Source organism: Rhinolophus sinicus, chromosome 2 (genome assembly GCF_057876585.1).
Source record: "Rhinolophus sinicus isolate RSI-liver-muscle chromosome 2, RSI-T2T, whole genome shotgun sequence".
Taxonomy (NCBI): Eukaryota; Metazoa; Chordata; class Mammalia; order Chiroptera; family Rhinolophidae; genus Rhinolophus; species Rhinolophus sinicus.
The window spans coordinates 121,450,588-121,473,257 of NC_142502.1; the positions used below are offsets into that span (position 1 = coordinate 121,450,588).

General features: G+C 42.6%; 1 protein-coding gene across 2 annotated transcripts; it reads left to right on the forward strand.

Annotated features, from left to right (window-relative positions):
• The first annotated feature begins 16 nt into the window (after positions 1 to 16).
• SLC67A2 (solute carrier family 67 member 2) lies at positions 17 to 22,041 on the forward strand. 2 transcript variants are annotated; one of them, XM_019753895.3, is made up of 6 exons: positions 19 to 285; positions 5,598 to 5,685; positions 6,866 to 6,909; positions 12,331 to 12,460; positions 15,036 to 15,245; positions 18,114 to 22,041. In XM_019753895.3, exons 1-6 carry the CDS (start codon positions 121 to 123, stop codon positions 18,902 to 18,904), a joined length of 1,428 nt encoding a protein of 475 aa, XP_019609454.3. In that variant the 5' UTR covers positions 19 to 120; the 3' UTR covers positions 18,905 to 22,041. The 2 variants fall into 2 exon arrangements, with proteins under 2 accessions (XP_019609456.3, XP_019609454.3); XM_019753897.3 differs by lacking the exon at positions 15,036 to 15,245 and having other exon boundaries at positions 17 to 285.
• Positions 22,042 to 22,670: the final 629 nt, after the last annotated feature.

The following is a 22,670-nucleotide window of genomic DNA, read 5'->3' on the forward strand; positions in this document are numbered from 1 at the left end:
GCCCTCTGCGCAGGCGCACGCCGCCCGCGTCCGCCGGGGCGGGGCTTGCCCAGAGCTGGAGGATCCTGCAGGCAGCTGCTGGGGCTCCTTCTGCGGTCCGCGCCCCTCGCCGGCTTCGGCATGGAGCTCGGGCACCGCCCAGGCTCGGGCTCGGTCCCGGGGCTGACCGCGGCGACACCGAAGCCAGGGCAGGAGCCGAGCGAAGGGGCCGAGGCGGGGACTCCCGCTCCCGGTGCCCCGCGACACCGCCGCTTCCTGCTCTGTCTCTACCTGGTAGGCTTCTTGGTGAGTGCTGGGACTGGGTCCAGGTGCAGACTAGCAACCCAATTACAGGTGATTCTTCTTGAAGCTCGGGGGGCTGGGGTGGGGGGTTGTAAGGCCCAGCCAGGGCTGGGAACTTGCGTCCTGACTAGTGGTGCCTGCCTGCTAATCAAGCCTCCTTTTGCCCCCAAACCCGCTTCTCTCTGCACCTGGCCACAGGGCCTAATTGCACCTTGTGCTTTCATTTGGGGTTGGGGTTCCCGACACCCACCCCGTGACAGCTGGTTAAGCACCAACCCCCAGTCTCAGGTGTTACTCGTGGGCCGAGCCTAGTTGGAGGGTAATCCCAGGCGTTAGATGATGTGGCAGGTGCAAGGCATGCAGGGTAGAGAGCAGGTGCCCCTGAGCGAGCTTGGGAGAGCCCCGCGGTGCAGTGGCTGCGGTAGGAGCACACAGGCCTTTTTACCAGGCCAAGTCTGGGAAGTGGCAGTTGATGACCCCACCGGGACAGAATTATGCACATTTTCATTAGCGTTTCCGGTTGACTGGGATGTTTAAAAATGCAAGTCACACTGAATGATACACATCTCTCTTTTGATAAACTATATATTGCACAGTGCAGGGTTTTGTCATGATTTGTGTGTGTGTCCTGGTTTAATAAGGACAGATATCAAATTCCCATGTCGAAGGGAAAGCTTAGAAAGCTAAGTGTATGGTAGGGTAAGTCATTCATCCATTCACTCATTTATTATTCATGGAATTTCTGGAAACTAGCTATGTGATAGGCGCTGTGGAGCTCCAATCGCTGTAATACACAGTCCTTTCCCGAAAAAAAATTTACAGCCTTACTAGTGAGCTTGTGTTGGTTGTTCGTGGATTGTTATGTGCAGAAACACTAGACCCACCCTTTCAAACCTCTCTTTCCAAATTTAGGTCTGGTTCAGTTGCCCTGGTTGTGAGCTAATTCAGGTAGGGACAGAATTGGGACAAGAACCCAGTAGGATTTCCTCTTGGCTATATCTTGACAACAAAAGGAGGTGGAGCTGATCAGTGTCAATGAGACAATGCTGCCATCTGAAACCTTGAAGATAATCCCCAATGGCCCTGGGCCTTGGCAAAGGAGAATTATTGTTTTCTGCCTAGATGGCAGGTTAAAGCCACTACTTCTCCCTGGTCTGGTGCCTCACTTGAGTTAGGACACTGAGTCACTCTTAATTTGGAGAGGAGCAGGAAGGAAGTCTCCCTCCCCCCTCCTCAATACAAGGAAAGGTTTAATGTTGAATTAATAGTTATTAAGACAATGACGAAAGCATATTCACCATATTGCTGTAAACACAGAACCATGAAACAGTTAAGGAGGGTGGCTTTTCAGAGAGAATCTCGGCCTCCGGTTCAGTTAACATTGCAGCCTCCACCCTCACTCAGCCTTAATACCTTTGCGGTCAGAACCTGGTGTTCCTTCTGATCCTGTTTATTTAATCTTAGTTCAGTCTCAGGATGCAGGTGCCTCTTCCACCTTCCAGGCCAGTTACAGAATTCAAAAACATGGAGTGTACGTGGTTCTTCAAGTTTCAAAAGGGAGTTGGCTGCCATCCACCCCTCTGGTAGGAGATGGGGAGCCCATGCTGCTGCTACGATACCTCACATGGTGCTACCATCTGCTTCTGCCAGATGTAAAGGATTTGGACCCTCACCTGAAAAGCCCAGTTTTGGAAACCAACATGACCCAGATTTCAAAATAGTTTGAGGTTTTTTTAAAATAAATTTGCAGATCATTCTTTGTGGTTGGCCCTCTGATATAGATTTGATATTCAGAGCTTCTCAGATGTTGTCTTTGTGCTGTGTACCTGGTGAGTCTAATCTAGCAAGCCTGGTGTAAAATTTTAATAATTTATTCAAGAGAATCATTAGGTCTCTAATATCTTCAGGGGAGAATGTAAGATCTTCCAAAAGATAAAAGAGAGTAGGGATTTTTTTAAATGGAAATGTTGTAAACAAAATATATGCAGCCTTGGGTATCCTTGAAGCATCTAGTGACTCTGTTAGGTAAAATTCTAAGGAATAGTATACATAACTTAGGTATTATTTTTAACATATTTAGAGATGTGAAGACACCTAAGACTCTTGGGAAAATGGTTTCTGATGGGGAGAGCAAAGGAACAAGATTACAGAAGTCATTGGCTCAAATGTTCTGTTTTTAGCTCTTATCTGTGCTTCTAGATTGTAATTGGTTTAGGAAGGAAGACTAACATGACCATTTAGGCCCTTTTTGGTCAGCATACTACGATGCTGCTAAGATCTGTGATTTCAGATGCTTCTTTCCTCCAGGTACCTGGTGGGATTTGTATTTAATTTCATCAGCTTTAGTCAGGTGAGAATTCATTTTTGTTAATGTAATCCACTAATCAAGAAATATTTGGGTTCCTACTCTGAAAAAGATCCTGAAACCCTTTAATGTATTCATCAGTTTCATTGAGAGATGTAGAAGTTCTGTGGAAGAGTTAAGTGGCCCCTTCTCACCTGATTTTCAGGTGCCAAGTTCAAAGTTATCTTTTACAGTAAAGGGGAAGACAATTTTACTGTGTTTCCCCGAAAATAAGACCGGGTCTTATATTAATTTTTGCTCCAAAAGACGCATTAGGGCTTATTTTCAGGGGATGTCTTATTTTTTCATGTACAACAATCTACATTATTCAAATACAGTCATGTCATCTTCTTCTGAATTATCATCATAACATACTAAAAGCGTCCCTCTGGCTGATGATCTAACTGGGGCTTATTTTGGGGGTAGGTCTTATTTTTGGGGAAACACGGTAGAACAGAACTTCCAGAGAGGAAAGACCTAGCATTCAGCGTTCTTGGAAAAAGATAATATTTTTCAGGCTCATAAAGTATTAAAATAATACTGATCATCCATTATTGCTTATGAGTCTGTGTTTTTATATTCATCTTCCATAGACCTCGGCCTAGCTACTTAAATACTGCTCTCCCATCCTTTATTTAGAATAACCACTTGAATATTAAATGACAAGCAGCATGGGGAATTTTTTTGGTGGGGGCGGAATCTTGCAGGACAGTTGAGTTTCTTTTTCTGAAAGATCCAGAAAATGCAATAGGTAGCTGACATGAGTCGTTTAAATGATATGAAACATAAGTAGGCTGATGGGACAAAGCTGACAATAAAGCCCAAAAGAAATTGGTGCAGACCCAAAAGAAATTTTAAGTACAGTAGTTCCACCTTATCTATGGTTTGGCTTTCTGCAGTTTCAATGACCTGTGGCCCACCTTTGTCCAAAAATATTAAGTGGAAAGTTGCAGAAATAATTCATAAATTTTATATTGCACGCCATTCTGAGCAGCGTGTTATAAATTTTGTGATGTCCCACTCCATCCAACCCTAGACGTGAATCATCTCTTCTTCCCGCGTATCCAGGCTGTGTATACAAGTGCCTTCTCTTGAATCACTTAGTAGCCATCTTGGTAATCAGATTGACACAGTGCTTGTGTTCGAGTAACCCTTATACTAGTAGCCTAACACTACATCGCCGTGCTTACATCCTTCGCCTCAGTATATCCTATCACACAGGCATTGTATCATCTCATCACAAGAAGGGTGAGTAAGGTATAGCAAGATATTTTGAGAGAGAGAAGTTACATTCACATAACTTACTACAGTATATTGTTATAAATGTTCTATTTTGTAATTATTGTTAACCTCTTACTGTGACTAATTTATAAATTAAACTTTATCATGGGTATGTGTGTATGGGAAAAAACAATATATTAGGGGTTGGTAATTTCTGGCTTCAGGCATCCACTTGGGGGTGTTGGAACATATCCCCCGTGGATAAGGGGGGATGACTGTAATCTTATAGTCAAAATAATAAGCCATAATTCTGATAGCATAAATTTATGAACTATAAGATCACTATTTGGATAGTAAATGTACGGCCATCTAAAGCTATAACCATGGGAAAAACCACTAAAAGATGCATTTGGAAGTTCATGTTTCTATAATTCGGTGAATGTACAGCTACCAAGAGAAGCAGGAAGCAAAAGATTAATTTTAGGCCCAAAGAAAACATATTTTTCATGCATGTCTTTCTGTTTAACCAGGATTACAGAAAAAGAAATTCAGGTTGAATATAAAGAAAACTCTGCGTGTGCCATGTGTTTTTCTTCTAAACCAGTTGTAGCAGGCAACCAAGTGCAGTAGGAATGAGAACAACACTTAAAGGGAAAAGTAACAACCTTTCTGTTAACTCAGAATAACTAGCCAAAAGGATCAGCACTTATTCCCGGAACCACAGAAAAGAGCAAATATGGTTGTGCTTCTGTTGTGTGTCAGACCTTTCTCAACCATTATGTCTCTTAATGTACATCACATTTCTACCAGGCACGTGTCCCTATCCCCATTTTTTACAGATGACAGCACTGACACTTGGTAACAGTAACTTCCCAAGGATACATGCTCATTAGTAGGTGTTGGAGCTGGAATTGAGAACTGTGTCTGACCCCAAAGCGCATGCACTTTCAATGACTTAGCTGCAGAATGCAGCTTTGCATCAATACACCAACCTTCTCTCTCCTCCCTGCTTTACTGAGATTTTCTTTTCAGGTATTACCTTGTAAGGCTCTAAACCACAGATCAATCACCTTCCCTAACTGCAGGAAGAAATTCGTATTCTTAAGTATGAGCTGCTTTGCCAAGAAATACACATTATCACTACCTCCTTTCCCACTTTATTACCCACAAAAATGCTGTTTGTTTGTTTGTTTGTTTGTTTAATTTGAGGAACTTCTATAGCACATCCTCTTTGAATATTAATTTGTAAGCGGGCATTTTCCCGCCAAATCGCATCGTAACGTGGGGCTTTTTTGACATTTTCTTGCCAAAATTAGACTTTCCGTAAAATATTCATATCTTTCGATCTATTTGATATTTTTCTATGAAACTTTCAGTGTTTTAGTTTAAAAAGAAGTGCAAAATATGTGTTATTCTCGTCTCCCGCGCTTTGATATAAAAAGCGATATGACGAGTTTACTCATTTCCTGCAAAAAATGTGTTAAGGATCAATTACAAAGACGCTAAAGTTAAAGTGGATTCTAGGTCAGGATGGTCCAGGCATTTATAGTTAGCAGCTGTTATATTGTATTTGGATCTCTGATAACTTAACCCTGATGAGTATACCATAATGTAATATACAATTAGGATTGCTTCTTTGCCCAAAGTTTTAGATAGTAGTTGTATTTGTAATATCAGTTTATAATTATGATCACCACTGAAAAAACACCTAGCCTTCCAATTCTAATTTAATCAATGTTTTGTTGTTTAGGATTTGTTTGGTGTCAGCATGGTTGTCCCTTTATTGAGCCTTCACGTCAAGTCTCTTGGAGCAAGTCCAACAGTCGCGGGAATAGTAGGTGAGTGGTTAATAGTGCACGTGTTCAGAGCACTGAAATCTACATCCCCTGAATGAATTAAGCACCTAAAAACAAATCAGTCTTACAGCTAAATAAAATTATCCCAAGGTGAATTGAAAATGGGATGAAATGAATTTTCAGAATATTTAAAAATACTACCCTGGAGCAAACGGGATTCATCTTTTTTGGAGACTACCTGTGTTCAGATTTAGCATTATCCCCATGCCCCATATCACCAGTGATGGTTTAGCTGCTAACTGAGCCTCTCTAAGGTGCTGGCTGGGTAGATAAAGGGTAGATTGGACTCCTGCCTACAGGAACCTCTCACCTCTTATGAGAGACCAGAGAACCACGATCTATAGAAATCACACCTCGCAGGAGAGGTTTTGGGGTGAGCCTTCACAAATCAGTCACAAACTTCCTGTACCACCACATCTTAGAGGGCTATAGGGTTACTCTATCTGTGCAGCATAAAGTCTCCATCCGAAAGTCATTGCTTTACCAAAGAGGCAGGAAATAGCAGGGTTTAGGATTGTGCTAATTAATGCAAAATTGTTAAGACTTACAGCCCTTGATCATTCATAAACTGGATAAGTAGATGTTTCGGGAGAGTTTTGTACATGAAACTCAGTAATTCCTAGTCCGTGCCATGATTTATATTTCCCTTGAAAAGTATACTTGGAATTATACTGGACCACCCAGCAGCATAAACGTTTTTATGAAGAGCTGAAGAGGTATGTTGTGATATAATGGAGGTGAAAGCACTCCATAAAACTTTGTAAGTCCTTTATAAGACTAAAGCATTTTAAGAAAACTGAAATGTTCAAGACTTAGCAGAATTTTCCTAGGATTCATATTTCGACTCCCCTGACTACTCTTCTCCGATGGAGCAGCATACTCCTCACAGTGGAAAGATGGTCTCTCCGGGTCCCTAAGGGAAGACCTTGCCTTTAGTCTCTCATCTGCTTACTTTTAATTTTATTTGGAAGGCCTTTTATTAGAAATCATGTTATTTATACTCGTCCAATTGAAAAAAAATGGAGTAATTTCTTTTTTTTAATTTATCTTTTTTTTTGCCCCTAACGTTTTTCTGTTCATTTCTATGTAATTGTCACCACACTAATCCATTCGTGGGATCCTTCTGGCTGATTTTATGGATGTCGTTGATGTTTTTTTGCAGGCTCCTCCTACGGCATTTTGCAGCTCTTTTCTAGCACATTAGTGGTAAGTCACGTTCCATCTGGCAATGCGTCTAGAAAGCATAACCGTATACTCTGCAGGCCATCCAGCATGGCTGGAGTGAAATCTGGGGCTTGAGGTCTTACCAAAAGTAGAGGTGCAGGTGATTAGCATTTCCAGTGTCATTAGATCAAGAAGGATCCTTCAGTCATCTCTCTTCCTTGTTTGGCAGCTGAGAAGACATGAGCTGAAAGGGATCAGATGGCTTCTCTGAAAAGAGCCCACTGAGTCAGAATGAGAACCCCCTTTTTGAATTGAAGCACGTTCGTGCCATGATTCTCTGCTGACTTTACTAGAAAAAAGAATGTAAACAAACATTATCACCAACTTTATGATTTATTTCAATTAATTGACAATCACCTCCATTCAGACTTGGAGGATTCCACTTTGACGTCGTTTTGAACTACATGGCTTATTAATTATAAAGCTTAAGCGTATAGATAGAAGGAACCGTTTGGAGTGGTTGGCTGTACGCATATTATCTACAACATGGGGTAGAAAGACCCAGAACTGAGCTTGTCACTCATACTTCTGACCATTCAGTTGTTTGAAATTCCAAATTCTTAACTGGTCTGCCCCTTCTCTCTCCTTTGTGCCCTCCACCATGGCCACTCTGGCCTGAAGACCCCAGAGTCCAGTGGGTCAAGCAGGTCAAACAGTACAATCAGTTTAGTCCCACGAATTGATCAGCCATGACCTTGGTTGGTCTGAACAGCTGGCTGGTGGTCTCACTGTTGGTGAACACAGGATATAGTACTGTGCTTCCCAAGAGTGGCTGGTTTGCAAAATATGTTTTAAAATATACAAGAAATTCAGTCAGATTCCATAATGAGTTCTTAAATAACTAAAGAGCTACTCCCTGATTTCAATTTTTTAAAGTCTTGTATATCTTAAGTTTACATAACAATAATAATTTATTCTCATTTCATCTTTACAATGACCCAGCAAAACAGTTTGTTACCTCCCATTATTATACAGGAGGAAGTTAAGACTCGCAAACTTGAAATAATTTGATGAAGTCACCTCATCTCAGTATTGAGACTCCAAGTCCATTATTATTTTTTTCCTAAGAGTCATGTCATTGCCTTAATGATCTGAAAAAGTAAATAGATAATGAGTATCAGATGCACTTGCTTATGGGGGTAACATGTCATATTTCATGTTCTTTCTTGTGAGAGAACAGTTTGCCTACTTCTTAGTAAACACCTTTTCCTTTTTATTTGGAAACTCATTACAAAAATACTTGCTTCATGTGTGTATATATATTAGATCAGTTAAGTCACGGTGTATTTTAATTAGTCAAGTGCCTTTCTCCTACTGGACTCTAACCTTCCTTAGAATACAGACGGGCTTGATCTGATCGTTTATGTTTACCTCTAGCACCAGTGAGGCACCTGGCACATAGCAGCGTTTTGTGAATGTGAATTTTTATTGCCAGCTGTGGCCCAACCCTCTTTCTCAGATGTTCTTCGCTTTGTAATCTTTGTGCTTACAAAACACATTTCATATACCTCGTACCTGTAATTCAATGAGAACCGCCTTAGAAATCCTTCAGATGGAGGAACACCTAATAAAAATTTCCTTTTAACCTATGCTTCTATAAATATGTATTCTCATTATGTTTTATAAAATCATTTTAATTTTAAAAACAAATCTTTATGAAGAAAAGATGTGCTTTGTCAAATTTGACTAATATTTTTAATATATGCATTTTAATAAAAATGACCAGCACTTATTAAGTCCTTATTATGGTCAGACTCTGTTCTGAGCACTTTATTCTATTCGGTCCTCATAATAACTGCCCTCAGCCACATTTCTGGTGGCCATGCATCTTTAATGACTCCTTTTATATAAAGCACATAGCAAATGTTGAGGGAAGGAAAGAACCTCAGAGGCAGGTACTACTATTATTCCTATTTTTCCGATAGAGAAACTGTGCCTAGAGATAAGCCTCTCTAATTATGTTAAGTAATATGTCTGTGGCATGTGGAAAGAGAAAAGTTCAGAGATGAACCCAGGCAGCCTGGCCTAGGTCCCAGGGTGTACCTACCGATTATATCACTGCCCTCTGGACACAAGGAGGCCAGTGACCTCCTACCCAGATCCAAAGAGTGTGGAGAATTTCTAAATTCCATTAAAGTGAAAACTGGGAGGAAAGGATTGATGATATTTGTAGAAGGCTCATGACAGTTTATATCTTCATGTACAGAGACCTTTTGGGTCCCTAAGAAAAAGATAAACACATCATAAAAAAGGGGCGTGGTCACGAACCAGGATTGGCTTTGGGCAAGGCAGAGAGGCACGCTCAGAGGACACAGTTAATGCGAGAGGGGGAGAAAGTCACTGAGGGGTTTGGGAGCAGGGTGCCGTGTTGACCACTGTCTAGCCAGCAGGAGCAGCACTGGAAACCCTTCTCAGACAGTGATCATTCGCTATAATAATGTTTAGTGATTTTTATTTTAGGGCAGTTAACATTTTTTTCAAACAAAGCCTTCCTCAGAACCTCAGTACATAAAATGGGTCAGGGTGGAGATGCTGTCGTTCAACAGGGCTTATGAGTCAGGCTCGTGTTCATCTGTGCAGAACAGAGCACTTCAGAAGTACAAGGAGGAACAGTGCAGCTGACCATCCGAGGCTGTCCCGGGGTCTGAGGTGCTCCTAGAGACCCGGTCACCGGCGTCATCCTGCTCAGCCATCCTCAGCTAGTCAGTGGCTCAGCCTCCAGTGTCGTCGGGACGTTTCCAGCAGGAAGGAGAAGAGGATAAGGCAGTTTGCCAGTACCCTGTCTCAGAAGAACTGTCTCAGAAGCCTCACTGGTGACCTCTGGTTGCATCTTCGAAGGCCAGAACTTTCAGTCTGCAAGGGAGGTGTGTTTTGGCTAAGCATACTGATCTGGAGAACTGAAAATGCAGAAGTGAAGAGTGCTAGAAAGGTGGTCCTGGAGCTCTGCTCTCTTTGCTGCCCTTCATCACCTGAGATCTCCCCCCGACCATCCCAAGCCTCCATGTAGCACATACTACCTTCCTCTGTCCTTCCTTCCTCACTGCCTTCTGCTTAGGTTTCCCCCGGGTGCCTCTCGGCTTCTCCCTATGGATTCTGCCTTCCTCCTTTCTGTGTGCCTCGTATAGAGAGGCCCTGGGGGGCTCGCTAGTCACTCACTGGGCAAGCTTCACCCTAGGCCACCTTTGTAGTGTCACCAAACCTCCTTAGTTACAACAAGAATGGTTCAGAAGGGTGCCCATGCCTGTCAGGACTGTGAGGCTTCCCAGATGTGGGATTTACGACTGGCACGCTTAAATGTAAGACCTGAAACCATAAAACTCCTAGAAGAAAACATAGGGGAAAAGCCCCTGATATGAGTTGTCTTGGCACTGATTTGTTTGGAAATGACACCTAAAGCATAAGCAACAAAATAAAAAATAAACCAGTGGGAAACTAAAAAGCTGTGCAACAAAAGAAACAATCAAAATGAAAAGGCAGCTGTGAAATGAAAAAATATTTGTAAATCATATATCTGATATAAGTTAATATCCAAAATATATAAAGAACTCATAAAACTGAATAGCAGACAAAGAAATAACCCAATGAAAAAATTGGCAAAGGACATAAATAGACAGTTTTCCAAAGAAGATACTTACGTGGCCAAGAGGTTCATGAAAAGGTGCTCAACATCATTAATCATCAGGAAAATGCAAATCAAAACCACAGTGAGTTACCACCTCACACCTGTTAGAATGGCTATTCTCAAAAAGACAAGAGATGACAAATGCTAGCAAGGATGTGGAGAAAAATGAACCTTTGTGCACTGTTGGTGGGAATGTAAACTGGTACAACCACCATGGAAAACAGTATGGAGGTTCATTAAAAAATTAAAAGTAGAACTACCATATGACCCCATAATCCCTCTTCTGGGTATTTATCCAAAGGAAATGAACTCACTATGCCAAAGATCCTTGCCCACCCCATGTTCATTGCAGCATTATTCACAGCAACCAAGACGTGGAAACAACCTAAGTGTCCATCAACAGATGAATGGATAATGAAAATGTGGTACATATATATACAGTAGAATACTATTCAGTCATAAAAAGAAGGGAATCCTGCCATTTGTGACAACATGAATGGACCTTGAGGGCATTATGCTAAGTAAATTAAGTTAGACAGTAGAAGGCAAATACTGTATGATCTCATGTGTGGAATCTTTATAAAGGAATAAAAAAAAAATTCATTTTTTAATGACTTTATATTTGGAATGAGTTTTTTGAGAAACAAAATCAGATGTGTGGTTACCAGAGGGAGGCAGGGGTGCGAAGATTAGGTGAAGGTGGTCAAAAGATACAAACTTCCAGTTATAAGTACTGGGGATGTAATGTACAGTATGATGGTTATACTTAGCACTGCTGTGTGGTATATTTAAAAGTTGTTAAGAGAATAAATCCTAGAAGTTTTTGTCACAAGGAAACAAATTTTTTTTTTTATTGTTATCTATTTGACATGGATGTTAACAAACATTGTGGTAATTATTTTTCAATATATGTAAGTCAAGTCATTATACTGTATACCTTAAACTTATACAGTGCTGTATGTCATACCAGTAAAACTGAAAGAAAAAATTAATGTTGGAAAAGTTTCATCTCAGTAGTAATCAAAGAAATTCTCATTGGAGCAATGAGTAATTTTAATCTATTGGATTGACAAAATCAATGATAAAATCCATGGTTGTCATGATGGCAGAGAACAGACACCCTTAAGCAAAACGACACAAAAAAGATAAAGACAAATTCTTAATGACATGGAATGATGTTCAAAATGTATTAAGTGGAAAAGCAAGTTACAAAATACAGTATACTATATTTTGTTAAAAATATATCATTTGTAGATTTGGAGATTGTAAAGTATTTATATATATACACCATGTTTCCCCGAAAATAAGACCTAGCCAGACAGTCGGCTCTAATGCGTCTTTTGGAGCAAAATTGTCTGGCTAGGTCTTATTTTCGGGGAAACATGGCATATATTTTTTTAGTATTTTCTAAATTTCTAAACTGAATGTGATTACTGAGAAGTTGAGGTGCATAAAGTAATAATAATGAAGACAAAAAGTAGGTTTTATAAATGATACTTCACCATTTCTCCAGCCATTCTCAGCTAGCAGGTCATCACAGATGCTTTCTTTGGTTATCTTAGGCCTTTTTTGGATACAGAAAACTGTGTTGTATTTTCCCACTCAACTTGTGGAAGACCAGAGAAAAATATCTTACTTTGACAAATGGCGGAACAGAATTGAGCACCGAAGGATCTTAGCCCAAACTCCTTGATGATTTCCACTGGGTCCCATTCGGGGGGCATTTCCATGGTGGCGATTTTAAGGTGAGTCAAAGGACTTTGTGTTTCTTGCCTTCTCAGGGTTGCTGGAGCGATGTGACTGGAAGACGGACTTCCTTGCTGGTGTGTATTCTGTTCAGTGCCCTGGGTTATCTTATTCTTGGAGCGTCTACCAACATTTTCCTGTTTGCCCTGGCTAGGGTGCCTGTGGGTGAGTTCTTGCTTCAGTGTGTGTTTTCCTTCAAAATAAATCACTTACATGTATATAGAGAGCCCGTCCCTGCTTGTCAGTGCCTCTTTGAATGCAGCTTACGTAAAGAGGACATAATGACACTATCAGTTATAGCTGTAATACCGCTGTAGATTGAGCATTTAACCGTAGCATTAGTCAGGCTCTGTTGATTTGTCCAGAGCCACATACCCAGGATGCGATAGCCCGGAGCCCTGCGTCTGCCAGTGTGTGCAGCACTGCCACTGCTTCAGGCCCTGCCTCCTTGATCTCTGTCTGCGTTCAGTCAGGAAGAATTTGCTAAATGTCTTGGACCAGCACTGTGCTTACTACTCTGTCCTCGGCGAGCTTATCATTTTGAAATTGGGCTTCCTGACTTCTGATTGAGATGGACCGCGGTAGGTTTCCTGCAGCCTCTGTAAATCAGACTCTTGCTTTGGTGGTGGTGGGGCGAAGGGGGGGGGGATGGCAGGGGAAGCTGGGATTGCGATGTAGTGGCTCATGGGTTAGTGTTCTGTTTCGAGACTGGTCTTGAATGTTTCTGCCATCTTTGAAATAACTTTCATTTTGTCCATTCACTGCAATATTTTGTCCATTCTTTGAAACATCATGTGTGAGTGCTGGGTGGTGAAGTGGGTGGGTAGTTACTGTGGAAGCTCTTTATTCTCTCTGTGCCTTTCTTTATGACTGCAGCCCTGGACTTTTCATGTTTCTTTTTCACCCTACTCATTAGCGCACTGACAGACTCTGCTACCCTGGTGGATAAGTCTCCTCAGTTTGACCTCCAAAATGCATGCTATGCCTTTTGGTTGACTTACAAAAACGGTTTATGAAAGTCTTTGCTTTAAATGTGATCAGTCCTCCTAACAAGCCCCATCATCACACACAAAATCCAACTGATAGCTGTTCCGTGTGCATGTTCCCTGTTTCGGTGGCAGTATGTCCCTCTGCAGCGTAACCCATGCCACCATTCAGTGGTAAGGCCATCCATAATTCTGAAGAAAGAGATGAGAGAGATGAATAGAACCTATATTTGTTACAAAATGGGTAAGGATTTATGTGGAGGATTATAATGATTTTTATTTAACATAAAACAAGCCTGGTGTGAGTACTGCTAGTTCTGTTATATGAATGCCACACTCTTTCCCAACAAGGAGAGCTATACATAAAAATTCTCTCTTGTCCGTGGAGCCTCTTAGTGTTTGGTTGTCCATGGACACAAGGGAGCCCCGGGGAAGTTCGCCAGGGTTTTGCTTCAAATGTCAATTGTAGGTTCAGGTCCTCGTGTCCTGAACGTGAACCTGAGGCTGAAGTATGAGAATTAGAAACCTGGTTTTCCCCTGCTCTCTGTCCCCCAGCCCTACCTCTGAAAAGCAAGGGAAGGCTAGTCTGGGTTGCTCACAAGATACTCTACTGTGGTCCTTTCCCTCGGGTGTGTGAGGTGACCCCCACCTTGATACCACTTCAAAAAAATCACAAAATTAATAACACCTCTTAGGAATCATCCCGCCCCAACCTTTCTCACAGCCAATGAAATACACATAGAGGGAGTCAGTCTACCTAATCCCAAAAGGGATTTCTAACTGTGCTTCACAAAGAGGCTGGTTACCAGACAAATGCCCATTCTAATTTTGAGGCAAAGCTGGCACTAGAACCCGGGAGTCCTGTGCCTCAGCACGTGTAGGCAGGGATGTGCCGCGCCATGCTTCTTTCCAGGAGATCACTAGAAAGTTCTGTGTCCCATCACACTTAGGAGCACTCAGACAGACCCATCAGCAGCGCGGATTAGTAGGACCTACTATGTATTGATCAAAACGGTAGGCAACCTACATCACCAGAATGTGCCCGTCTGTTTAGGAGTGTGTGTGTTCAGTGTATGGGTGCACACAAGTCAAGTACGTTAGCAGAAGTATGAGGAATATGAAGTTGGTACAAGGTCTTCAGTCTCTTAGTGAGTCCTGTCACAGCTTTCAGTTTGTTTAGTCAACACCAAAATCAGTTGGTGTTGGTTAGATGACTCTGTCATCGTGTTTTTATATTTTCACTCCTTGTCCTTCTTCCCTGCTCTGTTTCTCTTCATAGTACTTGCCACCCTCATAGGGGTACACAGGCTCCGTGAGGTCAGCGGTATCTGCCTTTTTTCCCCTCTCTGTTCTCTGCATTACCCTCAGGGTCGAGGTCCATGCCAGATGTATAGTAGGCATGCAGAAAATGCTCATTCGCTGAGTATGAATAAAGAATGATAAATCTCTGAATAGAAACCAGCATAATTTGTACTTGGATATGAGAGGACTGGAGACACTGCGACGTCGTGCTGGGAGGTGGGATTGAGGGTTCAGGGGCTTGGTTGCCAGAGATGAGGTGACCGACCAGGATCATGGGGCTAGACCAGGAGTCCACTCACAGTTGGAAAGGACCTGCCGGCCTTAGACGTTCAAAACAAGTGGAGATGAGAACTCCGTCAGGCATGGCGGTGAAGTGCAGGGTCACAGGCGAGGTGCTTTCGATCTGGAAAATATTACACGTTTCTTGTAAAATGTTTCTTGTCCCCTTGCAGGTATTTTTAAACACACACTCACCATTTCAAGGGCTCTGCTTTCCGATCTGGTTTCAGAGAAGGAACGGCCATTAGTAATTGGACAGTTCAATACAGCATCTAGTGTGGGCTTTATCTTGGGCCCCATGGTCGGCGGATGTCTTACTGAACTAGATGGTGGATTTTATCTAACATGCTTCATCTGTTTTTCTGTCTTCATGCTCAATGCTGGTAAGTTGCCATTTAATCATGAGAAGATTGTTTGGTTTATGCTCTCATACTGAGCAATCTACCTACTTTTATCTCCTTACAGTTTGTTTTTCTTAGAATAGGCAGACTCATTATTCAAGAATGAAAGACCGTGGCATCCCTCGCTGCACACCCCCCAGTGGGCCCCATCATGCTAAAGCATGTGTGTCTGTCACAGCCTGCACGTGCTCTGGCCACTGGCTTCATGGTTGACCTCACGCATGCCAGGCCTATTCCCACAGGAGGGCGTTGTGATTTGTTCTTTCTTCCACTGCAGCATTCTTCCCACATTCCTTTACTGGCTCTTTCTTCCTAGCATTCAAGTCTCAAACGTTTGCTTCCTCAGAGAGGCCTCCTCTGATCATTCTGTCTAGAATAACTGAATTTCTTCCTAGCACTTCAGAAATTATTAATGTGTTTCTTGCTGTCCCTCTCCCCACAACAACCACAATTAGAAAGTAACCTCCACAAGGATTCGGATTTACTCACTGCTGTCGCCCCTGCCCCGAACAGGCCAGACAGATAGCCGACGTTCAGTAACACTTGATGAATAAAAAAATACATACCAGACTGTGAATTCCTTCGATGCAGGGCCAGTTGCTTGCTTAAAGAAAGCAGGATGAACCTCTTGGCCCAGAGACTGGTGCTTGGCCAACCCTTAGATAAACACCTTTATAAACAAGAGGATTCATGCTGTTCAGTTTTTCTTCAGTTTAATGGTATCGTATCTGCTGCAGCTTTGCGAACCTTTATATGCAAGGCTCCAAGCTGAGTCATCACTCAACTCTGGAAGCAAAGTTGATGAGCTTAACCTCAGTCCTCATAGAAATACTTCATGATTTTCTGCCAGAAGTTTAACCTCTAACCTCAGTCAGGAGGAGAGGTCTGATGGATCTGTGTGAACCTATATAAAATGGCTTCAAGCACATGACCGGTTGATGTATCCAGGTACCTTCCCATGTAAAGGAAGGTACATGACTGTGATACCATTGAAAGTCTGAAGTCAGCGTGTAAACATGAGTGTGGAGTTCTGTTTTGGATTCTCCAGTGATACTGCTGCTTAATATTTTGCCCTAATCTATGCCTGTGAATGGATCTGAGTCAGGGATCCATTCAGCTGCTACTCTTCCCAGTGGTTTAGAGTAACAGGGATTTATTTTTCCATTTTTCCCACTTACGGAATGTGGGGAAAGGCCGAGGTGGATGCAGACACCGGCCCGACGAGCAGGGGAGTGATGGGGCTGGACAGCAGACGGTGCTTCACGGAGCGCCTGGTGGTCGCACAATGAGCACAGCGTGTAGCTCTTTTCTCATCCAGTTTGTCGTACTTTCCTCCTCAATGACTACAGCTGTTTTCCTCAATCCTTGTACCCCTTCAGCTTCTGTTCTTGCTCTGTTCTGCCACTTTGCCTGAGAAAGGCCTTTCATGTCTTTTTCTCATGAATTCTGTTTTCGTGGTTAAGAACTCAAACTCTGGAATCTGACAGACTTGGGGTCAAATCCCTGCTTTGTCACTTTTTCTTGTGGGCCTTAGGTGAATTGCCTCAGTTTCAACATCTATAAAATGGGGTAACAAGACTCATAGACTTCTTAGGAAAACTATAAGAGGTTTTGCATGTAAGCAGTTTACCCCACTGCCTTGCATACGGTAAGCACTCAGTAAATGTTAGATGCTGTCGTCATTATCATTTTTATTATTAATTCTTCCTTTCAGTCTGTCAGTGACAATTCTTTCACTTTTTTATCAAGATTCTGTGAAATGCCCAAGGGCCCTTTTAAAGATAGGAATAAATGAAGAATGTAACGTTCTCGTGTAATTAGTGTTCTGTCATAAATTAGTCCAGAGAATCCATGTAACACAAACGTAGTTGCTTTAAACAGCCTGAAGTAGCACTGACTGGCGGCAGCCACGGGTCCACGTGACAACTAAGTGCTGAATGACTGAAAAACCACAGGGATGAGTTAAGAAAGATGTCCTCGGGTCACAAGGTTGAATTTAGTTTTAAGAAAATTTGGGGCACTGACTGGCAAGAGATTCTCCTTGGGTGGCACGGGATCAATAAAACAAGCGAGACAGGAACGTGCCAGTCACACGAGGGCAGAGGTGGGATTATTTGAACAGGGATCAGAGCTGCTGCATAAGGTGTGTCAGGGTCCATGAGTAGGGCGCCCCCACATGTTTTGAGGTGAGACTTGCTAAAGCATATGGCGGCCCTGACTGGGGGCAGGTCCGAGCAGGGGCTTCCTGACAGGAGGTATCCCACCCCACCCCCCACACCAGGGCTGACCATAGCATCCTGTGCTTCCCTCAACATAGCACTTAGCTTGGAATCTAGTTGCTTGTTTACACGTCTGAACTCCCATTTAGGTTTGAATTGCTTGGGGCAAGGATCGTCTAGGCCTCGTTTGTTTGTTGATATATTCCTATTTCACAGGATTCAACATTTAGAAAGAATAAATGTCCAACGTTTGGATGGATGGTGGCTAGTCAGAAAATTAGCGAAGTAATGAGGGAAGATTTTAAATGTATAGCCTAAGAATTTAGATACAAAATGATGGGATATAGGAAACCCTGATAGGCTCTTGAGCTGGGGGAAAAATAGTGAATATTATATAGGTATAGATTTTTTTTTCTCAAGGTGAATAGCAAAATTGTGATATTGAAATGGCATATAAGTAACTGTGGGAATGATAAAAAACTGGATGCAAAAATACTGATTCGTAACTCTACTAATACAGACTAGTAATCTAATACCAGTAATTGCGTCTCCCCCACCACCACCACCCCGCAGGTCACCGTGTGAATTCAGTGCATTCAGCCTCCTTTAACAGATCATGCCATTTTAACAGGTCTCGTTTGGCTGTTTCCATGGAGTGACATAAAAGTCAACAGTACAAAGAATGGCCTGCTGCTGAGTAAGAACCGTGCACTTTCAGGAAAGACTGACTATGAAGGGCAAGAAGGAAGCCCCACCCCCGGGAGCACGGCGCATGGGAAGACCGCTGGGCTGCCCTGGACGGAAGTCGTGTCCACACTGAGGGTCATAAGAACCCTGCTGTTTTCTGACATGTGGGACATATTTCTAGTGCGCCTGCTGATGGCCGTGGCGGTCATGCTGTACTACAGTAATTTTGTCTTGGCCCTGGAGGAGCGCTTCGGGGTCAGTCCCAAGACCACGGGCTACCTCATCAGTTACAGCAGCGCCCTGGGGGCCCTGGCTGGCTTCGCCCTGGGGCCCATCATGCGGCTGTACGGGCGCGACTGCCACCGGATCCTGCTGCACGCCAACACGCTCACCTTCCTGCTGCTGCTGCTGTACTCCGCCGCCCGCACCGTGGCGGCTGTGGTCCTCTCCTCCACGCTGCTGTCCTTCTCCAGCGCCATTGGCAGGACGTGCATCACGGACCTCCAGCTGACCGTGGGCGGGGCCCGGGCCAGCGGCACCCTCATTGGCGTGGGGCAGTCGGTGACGGCCGTGGGCCGGATCGCCGCGCCCCTCCTCTCAGGAGTTGCCCAGGAGGTCAGCCCTTGTGGCCCCCCCAGTCTGGGGGCTGCGTTAGCCTTGGTGGCTATTTTCATCATGTCACTAAACAATCCTCGCCGTGGTGGTACTGGGAGTGATAGATTAAAAAGTGAATAGAATGGGTTTGGACAACCAGAAGGAACGAAATCCGAGGTGTGTGAGTGAGGGACCGAGGCCATGATGAGAAGCTGCTTTGCAAAGGGAGGTGGTGTCAGTGGAAAGACTTACTTCCAAGTAGGTGTGCTTTGTCAGGAAGTGTCCAAGTCAGCGCTCAGCTCTGCATTTAGGCCTGCCAGGTGATCAGAAGTCAGAGCTTTGCCAAAGGGGAAGGCATTAAATATTTGCCTAACAGCCTCCTCTTCCCATGTGAGCCAATGAGGTTAAATCAAGGGGGGGCAGCTACCAGCTACAGGAATAGCAGTGGGATATTAGAACATGATGTGCACCAGAAGGGAAGAGACCCAAGAATTTCCCTACTAAATAAGAATAGGGCAATGCATTAATAAAATGCCAGTCAGATAGAACACAGGTTTTATGTCCAATTGTATAATCTAAGAGGGAGCTTTTCTACTGTCAAAATCCTAGACAATGAAGAAGCTACTTTATTAAAACCAGCCTGTCATATTCTCAAGTCATAACAAGGTTATGAGTGTTACTTCTACCTGGGGACCTGGTTAAAAATCCCTTATGGACTGATTCCCAAGCTTCGTGAGGCCCAGACGTCCATTATTTAGTAAGGACCACTTACAGTTTCTCATAGAGGTAGAAAATGGACCATTCTGAGTATGTTGTTTTTATTAATAGCTAACTCAGTTTAGACTGTTCGTTAAAACTGTGTAATAACGATGTGTTAAACTTTCCCCAGCTCTCAGCATTATACCCCATAACATTTTATGCAGTCAGAGTCAGGTGTCATGCGTTATTGGAGGGACCTAATTCTTTAATGTCTTGTGCTGAAAATCACTTGCAAACAGAAGAGTTGTGTTGGTTTACAGGCACATGCTTTGGTGTGCTTTTTCCTGGACCTAGACTGAGCTGCCATTCCAAAATTAGCACCCAAGGGGCCAGGTGAGGAGCCTAGAGTGAGGGCTAGTACAGGCTTGTTTGGATGGCATCACTTATTAATAAAAATTATTTAGGGGCTCCCTCTCTTTTCCTCACACAGACTCTCAAAGTATTCATTCTTTTCAGTCCTCTTAATTAGTCCACTAGGATATTATTCCTGCTTTCACCCAAGCACACATGTGATTGTAAATACTGTCTTAGCACACTGATTTGCTATAACTTTAGTACTTACTGTATATGAAGCAGAAAAAGTAATTCTGTAGTTTTAGAAGTTGGGTATGGTGTAAACTCAAATACTTATGATAAAGCATCAATTGGAAATGGGAAGATTGCCCTTTCTCCTATCTAGCTACAAGAAAAATACAAACTTTGTGTTGAGTATTATAATTCGGAACTTTCACACAAGTGCTTGGTACTTTGGAAGAGACTGAAATATGATATAAAATAGCCTCATCCTTAAGGAGCACAGAACTCATCATGGAGGTTAGACTCAAAAGGACAATAAATAATCAAGGGACTTTGCAAGGAAGTACAATTTCAGAAGAATTTCTCCCAAGATGGCCTTTACTTCACTCTTAGAAGTAGACAAGCTTCTTAGAAGCTCTTAAGTATAGCCATGTTTTTGTTTTCTGGGTTTTTTTTTTTTTTTTTTTTTAAATCATAGCACTTTATTTTTGAAGTTAAATAAAAGCCTGTAAACTTAATGAGGATTTACAATTAATCAGATTCATGGAAATACTGAAAACCAAAGATCAATCTTAGTATAGACAGCACAGAAACGTTACTCTCCACTAGTGATTTTAGTATTTTGTTCATGTGATTTTTTTTTTACATAAGTATTTTCTTACAGTTCCTATGTTAAATAGTCCAATGTATTGTTGCTATTCAGGGTGTGTTCTGGGGACCAGCAGCATCAGCATCCCCTGGAACAGACACGCCCCACCTCTGACCTGCTGGGGACCATTTTCACAAGATACCCAGCTGGTCTGTATGCACAGTAAAGTTGGAAAACCACTGCTCTAATGGACAGTATCTGTATGGTTTATGGAACATGATCTCAGGGAAATTAAATCTGCTCAGTTAAGTATTATGTTGTTTTGTAAATTCTCTTGAGTAACTTCTGTAATGCTTTCCAAAGTATTCGGTGGAGCCACATGAAATAGCCATTTTTGTATGTCAAAAATATCTGCAGTTTCATATGGTTCAACTTAATAATATATGGAATCTTACTTTAGAGGCATTGAACTTGCCTGAAAAGTTTATAAAGGGAATGGCACGCTTTCAACATTATGCTAGCCCCAACTGGTGAGTACTGTCAAACCACCTCAGGGCTAGGGGTTCTAGAAGGCGTGGCCTTTTGCCCAGAGAGATGCTCAAACCCAGAAAGGGAGCAGGGAATGCCTGGCCATGAGAGAAACGTACAGGACTCCAACCCCAAGTCTTATGCCCTCCTAGTGCATTGAGGTCCAGCAAGAGTTAAGCCTGGAGCAAATGGAAGGGACTAGAATCAGTGGTTCTCTCCCCTGGCTGCGTATTAATCACCTGGTGCCCAGAGCATGCCCTGGACCTGGGGAGCCAGGCTCTGAAGTGCCTGGTGTTTTTAATGCACAGCCAGAGTGGAGAATCACAGGGTTAGGTCTGAAAGGGCTCATCTACCTTGCTCGGATAAGCTTTTATTCTGAGAGAAGGGGGACTGAAGATTTCATGCTGGCGAGTGCTCTGTGGACCTTTCTGTTTTAGAAAGATCCATACTCTCGCTGCAGCACGGAGGACCAACAGGAGGCCGAGAAGGAAGCAGTCTGGACTTTGGGGCAGTAATCCAGAGGAGCGTGAGGGAGAGGTGGTCCTGGGCACTGACGAAAGCAGGTAGGGGGAAAATCTGAGAATCCTGGTGACTGTCAGTGTGTGGCCCCCAGGGAGATTCCAGAAGGGGCTGTGGGTGACACCCACATGTCTGGTGGGGGCATTTCGGAAGTCTTAAAATAGTTTACCATGTATCTAGCCAGGGTAACGTGTATATAAATGCAGTTCTTCTTGGAACAGGTGGTGGATTGAAAAAAACGTTTTTCAGTCCGAAATTTCTTTCCTAATGAACTTGCCAGTGACATGGAAATCATTTTCTTTAATTATAAAATCCCTTTAAAGCTGTAGTGTTATTTATTCTAATAAATTATAATTATTAGAAGCCATTGTTGTATCCTGATGTGTATTTTAAGTCAGGGTACTGAAGTGCTTGAAAATTCTAACCTCCAGCATCCTGAAACATATCTTAATAGTAAGGACAACAAATCCGCGTCCCTTACAACCACATACTAGTACCAAATTATACATAATGTGAAATTTACTCTACACTGATGGCAAGCCAGTAGTTTCAAGATCACGTCATCACACTAGGATGTATTTCTAATTAGCTGCTCAAATGTGAACTTATGTTAAAACATTAGATCACTTCTTTTTCCCAGATTGTCTCAACTCGCCATTTTACAGATAGCTGTTTGTGAAAACAATAAAAACATTTCTATTGTTTTCCTGATTCACTACGTGAGAAATAGTGCTGATTCTTATTTTGAAAATGGGTATTCTCAAACAACTTGTGTTGTTCTTCTAAGGGGACAATTACAAACGTTAAGGAGTGTTAGTTACTACTAATAACTTATATAGCATAAACATGGACCGTAAGGATCTTGTTAGAACAAACTATTGTGTTTTGATCACTCTAGATTTAAATTATACGACAACTTGATGAATAAAAATCCTTTTGCCAAAGAATACACAGTAAAAGAAGAAAAAAGTAGTTAAAATACCTATTAATAGCAAT

Excerpts from the sequence above, each read along its gene's own strand:
- SLC67A2 (XM_019753895.3), top strand. The coding sequence starts at position 121 with ATGGAGCTCGGGCACCGCCCAGGCTCGGGCTCGGTCCCGGGGCTGACC. Across the intron at positions 286-5,597 it reads TCTACCTGGTAGGCTTCTTG|GATTTGTTTGGTGTCAGCAT; the intron begins GTGAGTGCTGGG and ends TTTGTTGTTTAG. Across the intron at positions 15,246-18,113 it reads TGTCTTCATGCTCAATGCTG|GTCTCGTTTGGCTGTTTCCA; the intron begins GTAAGTTGCCAT and ends CCATTTTAACAG.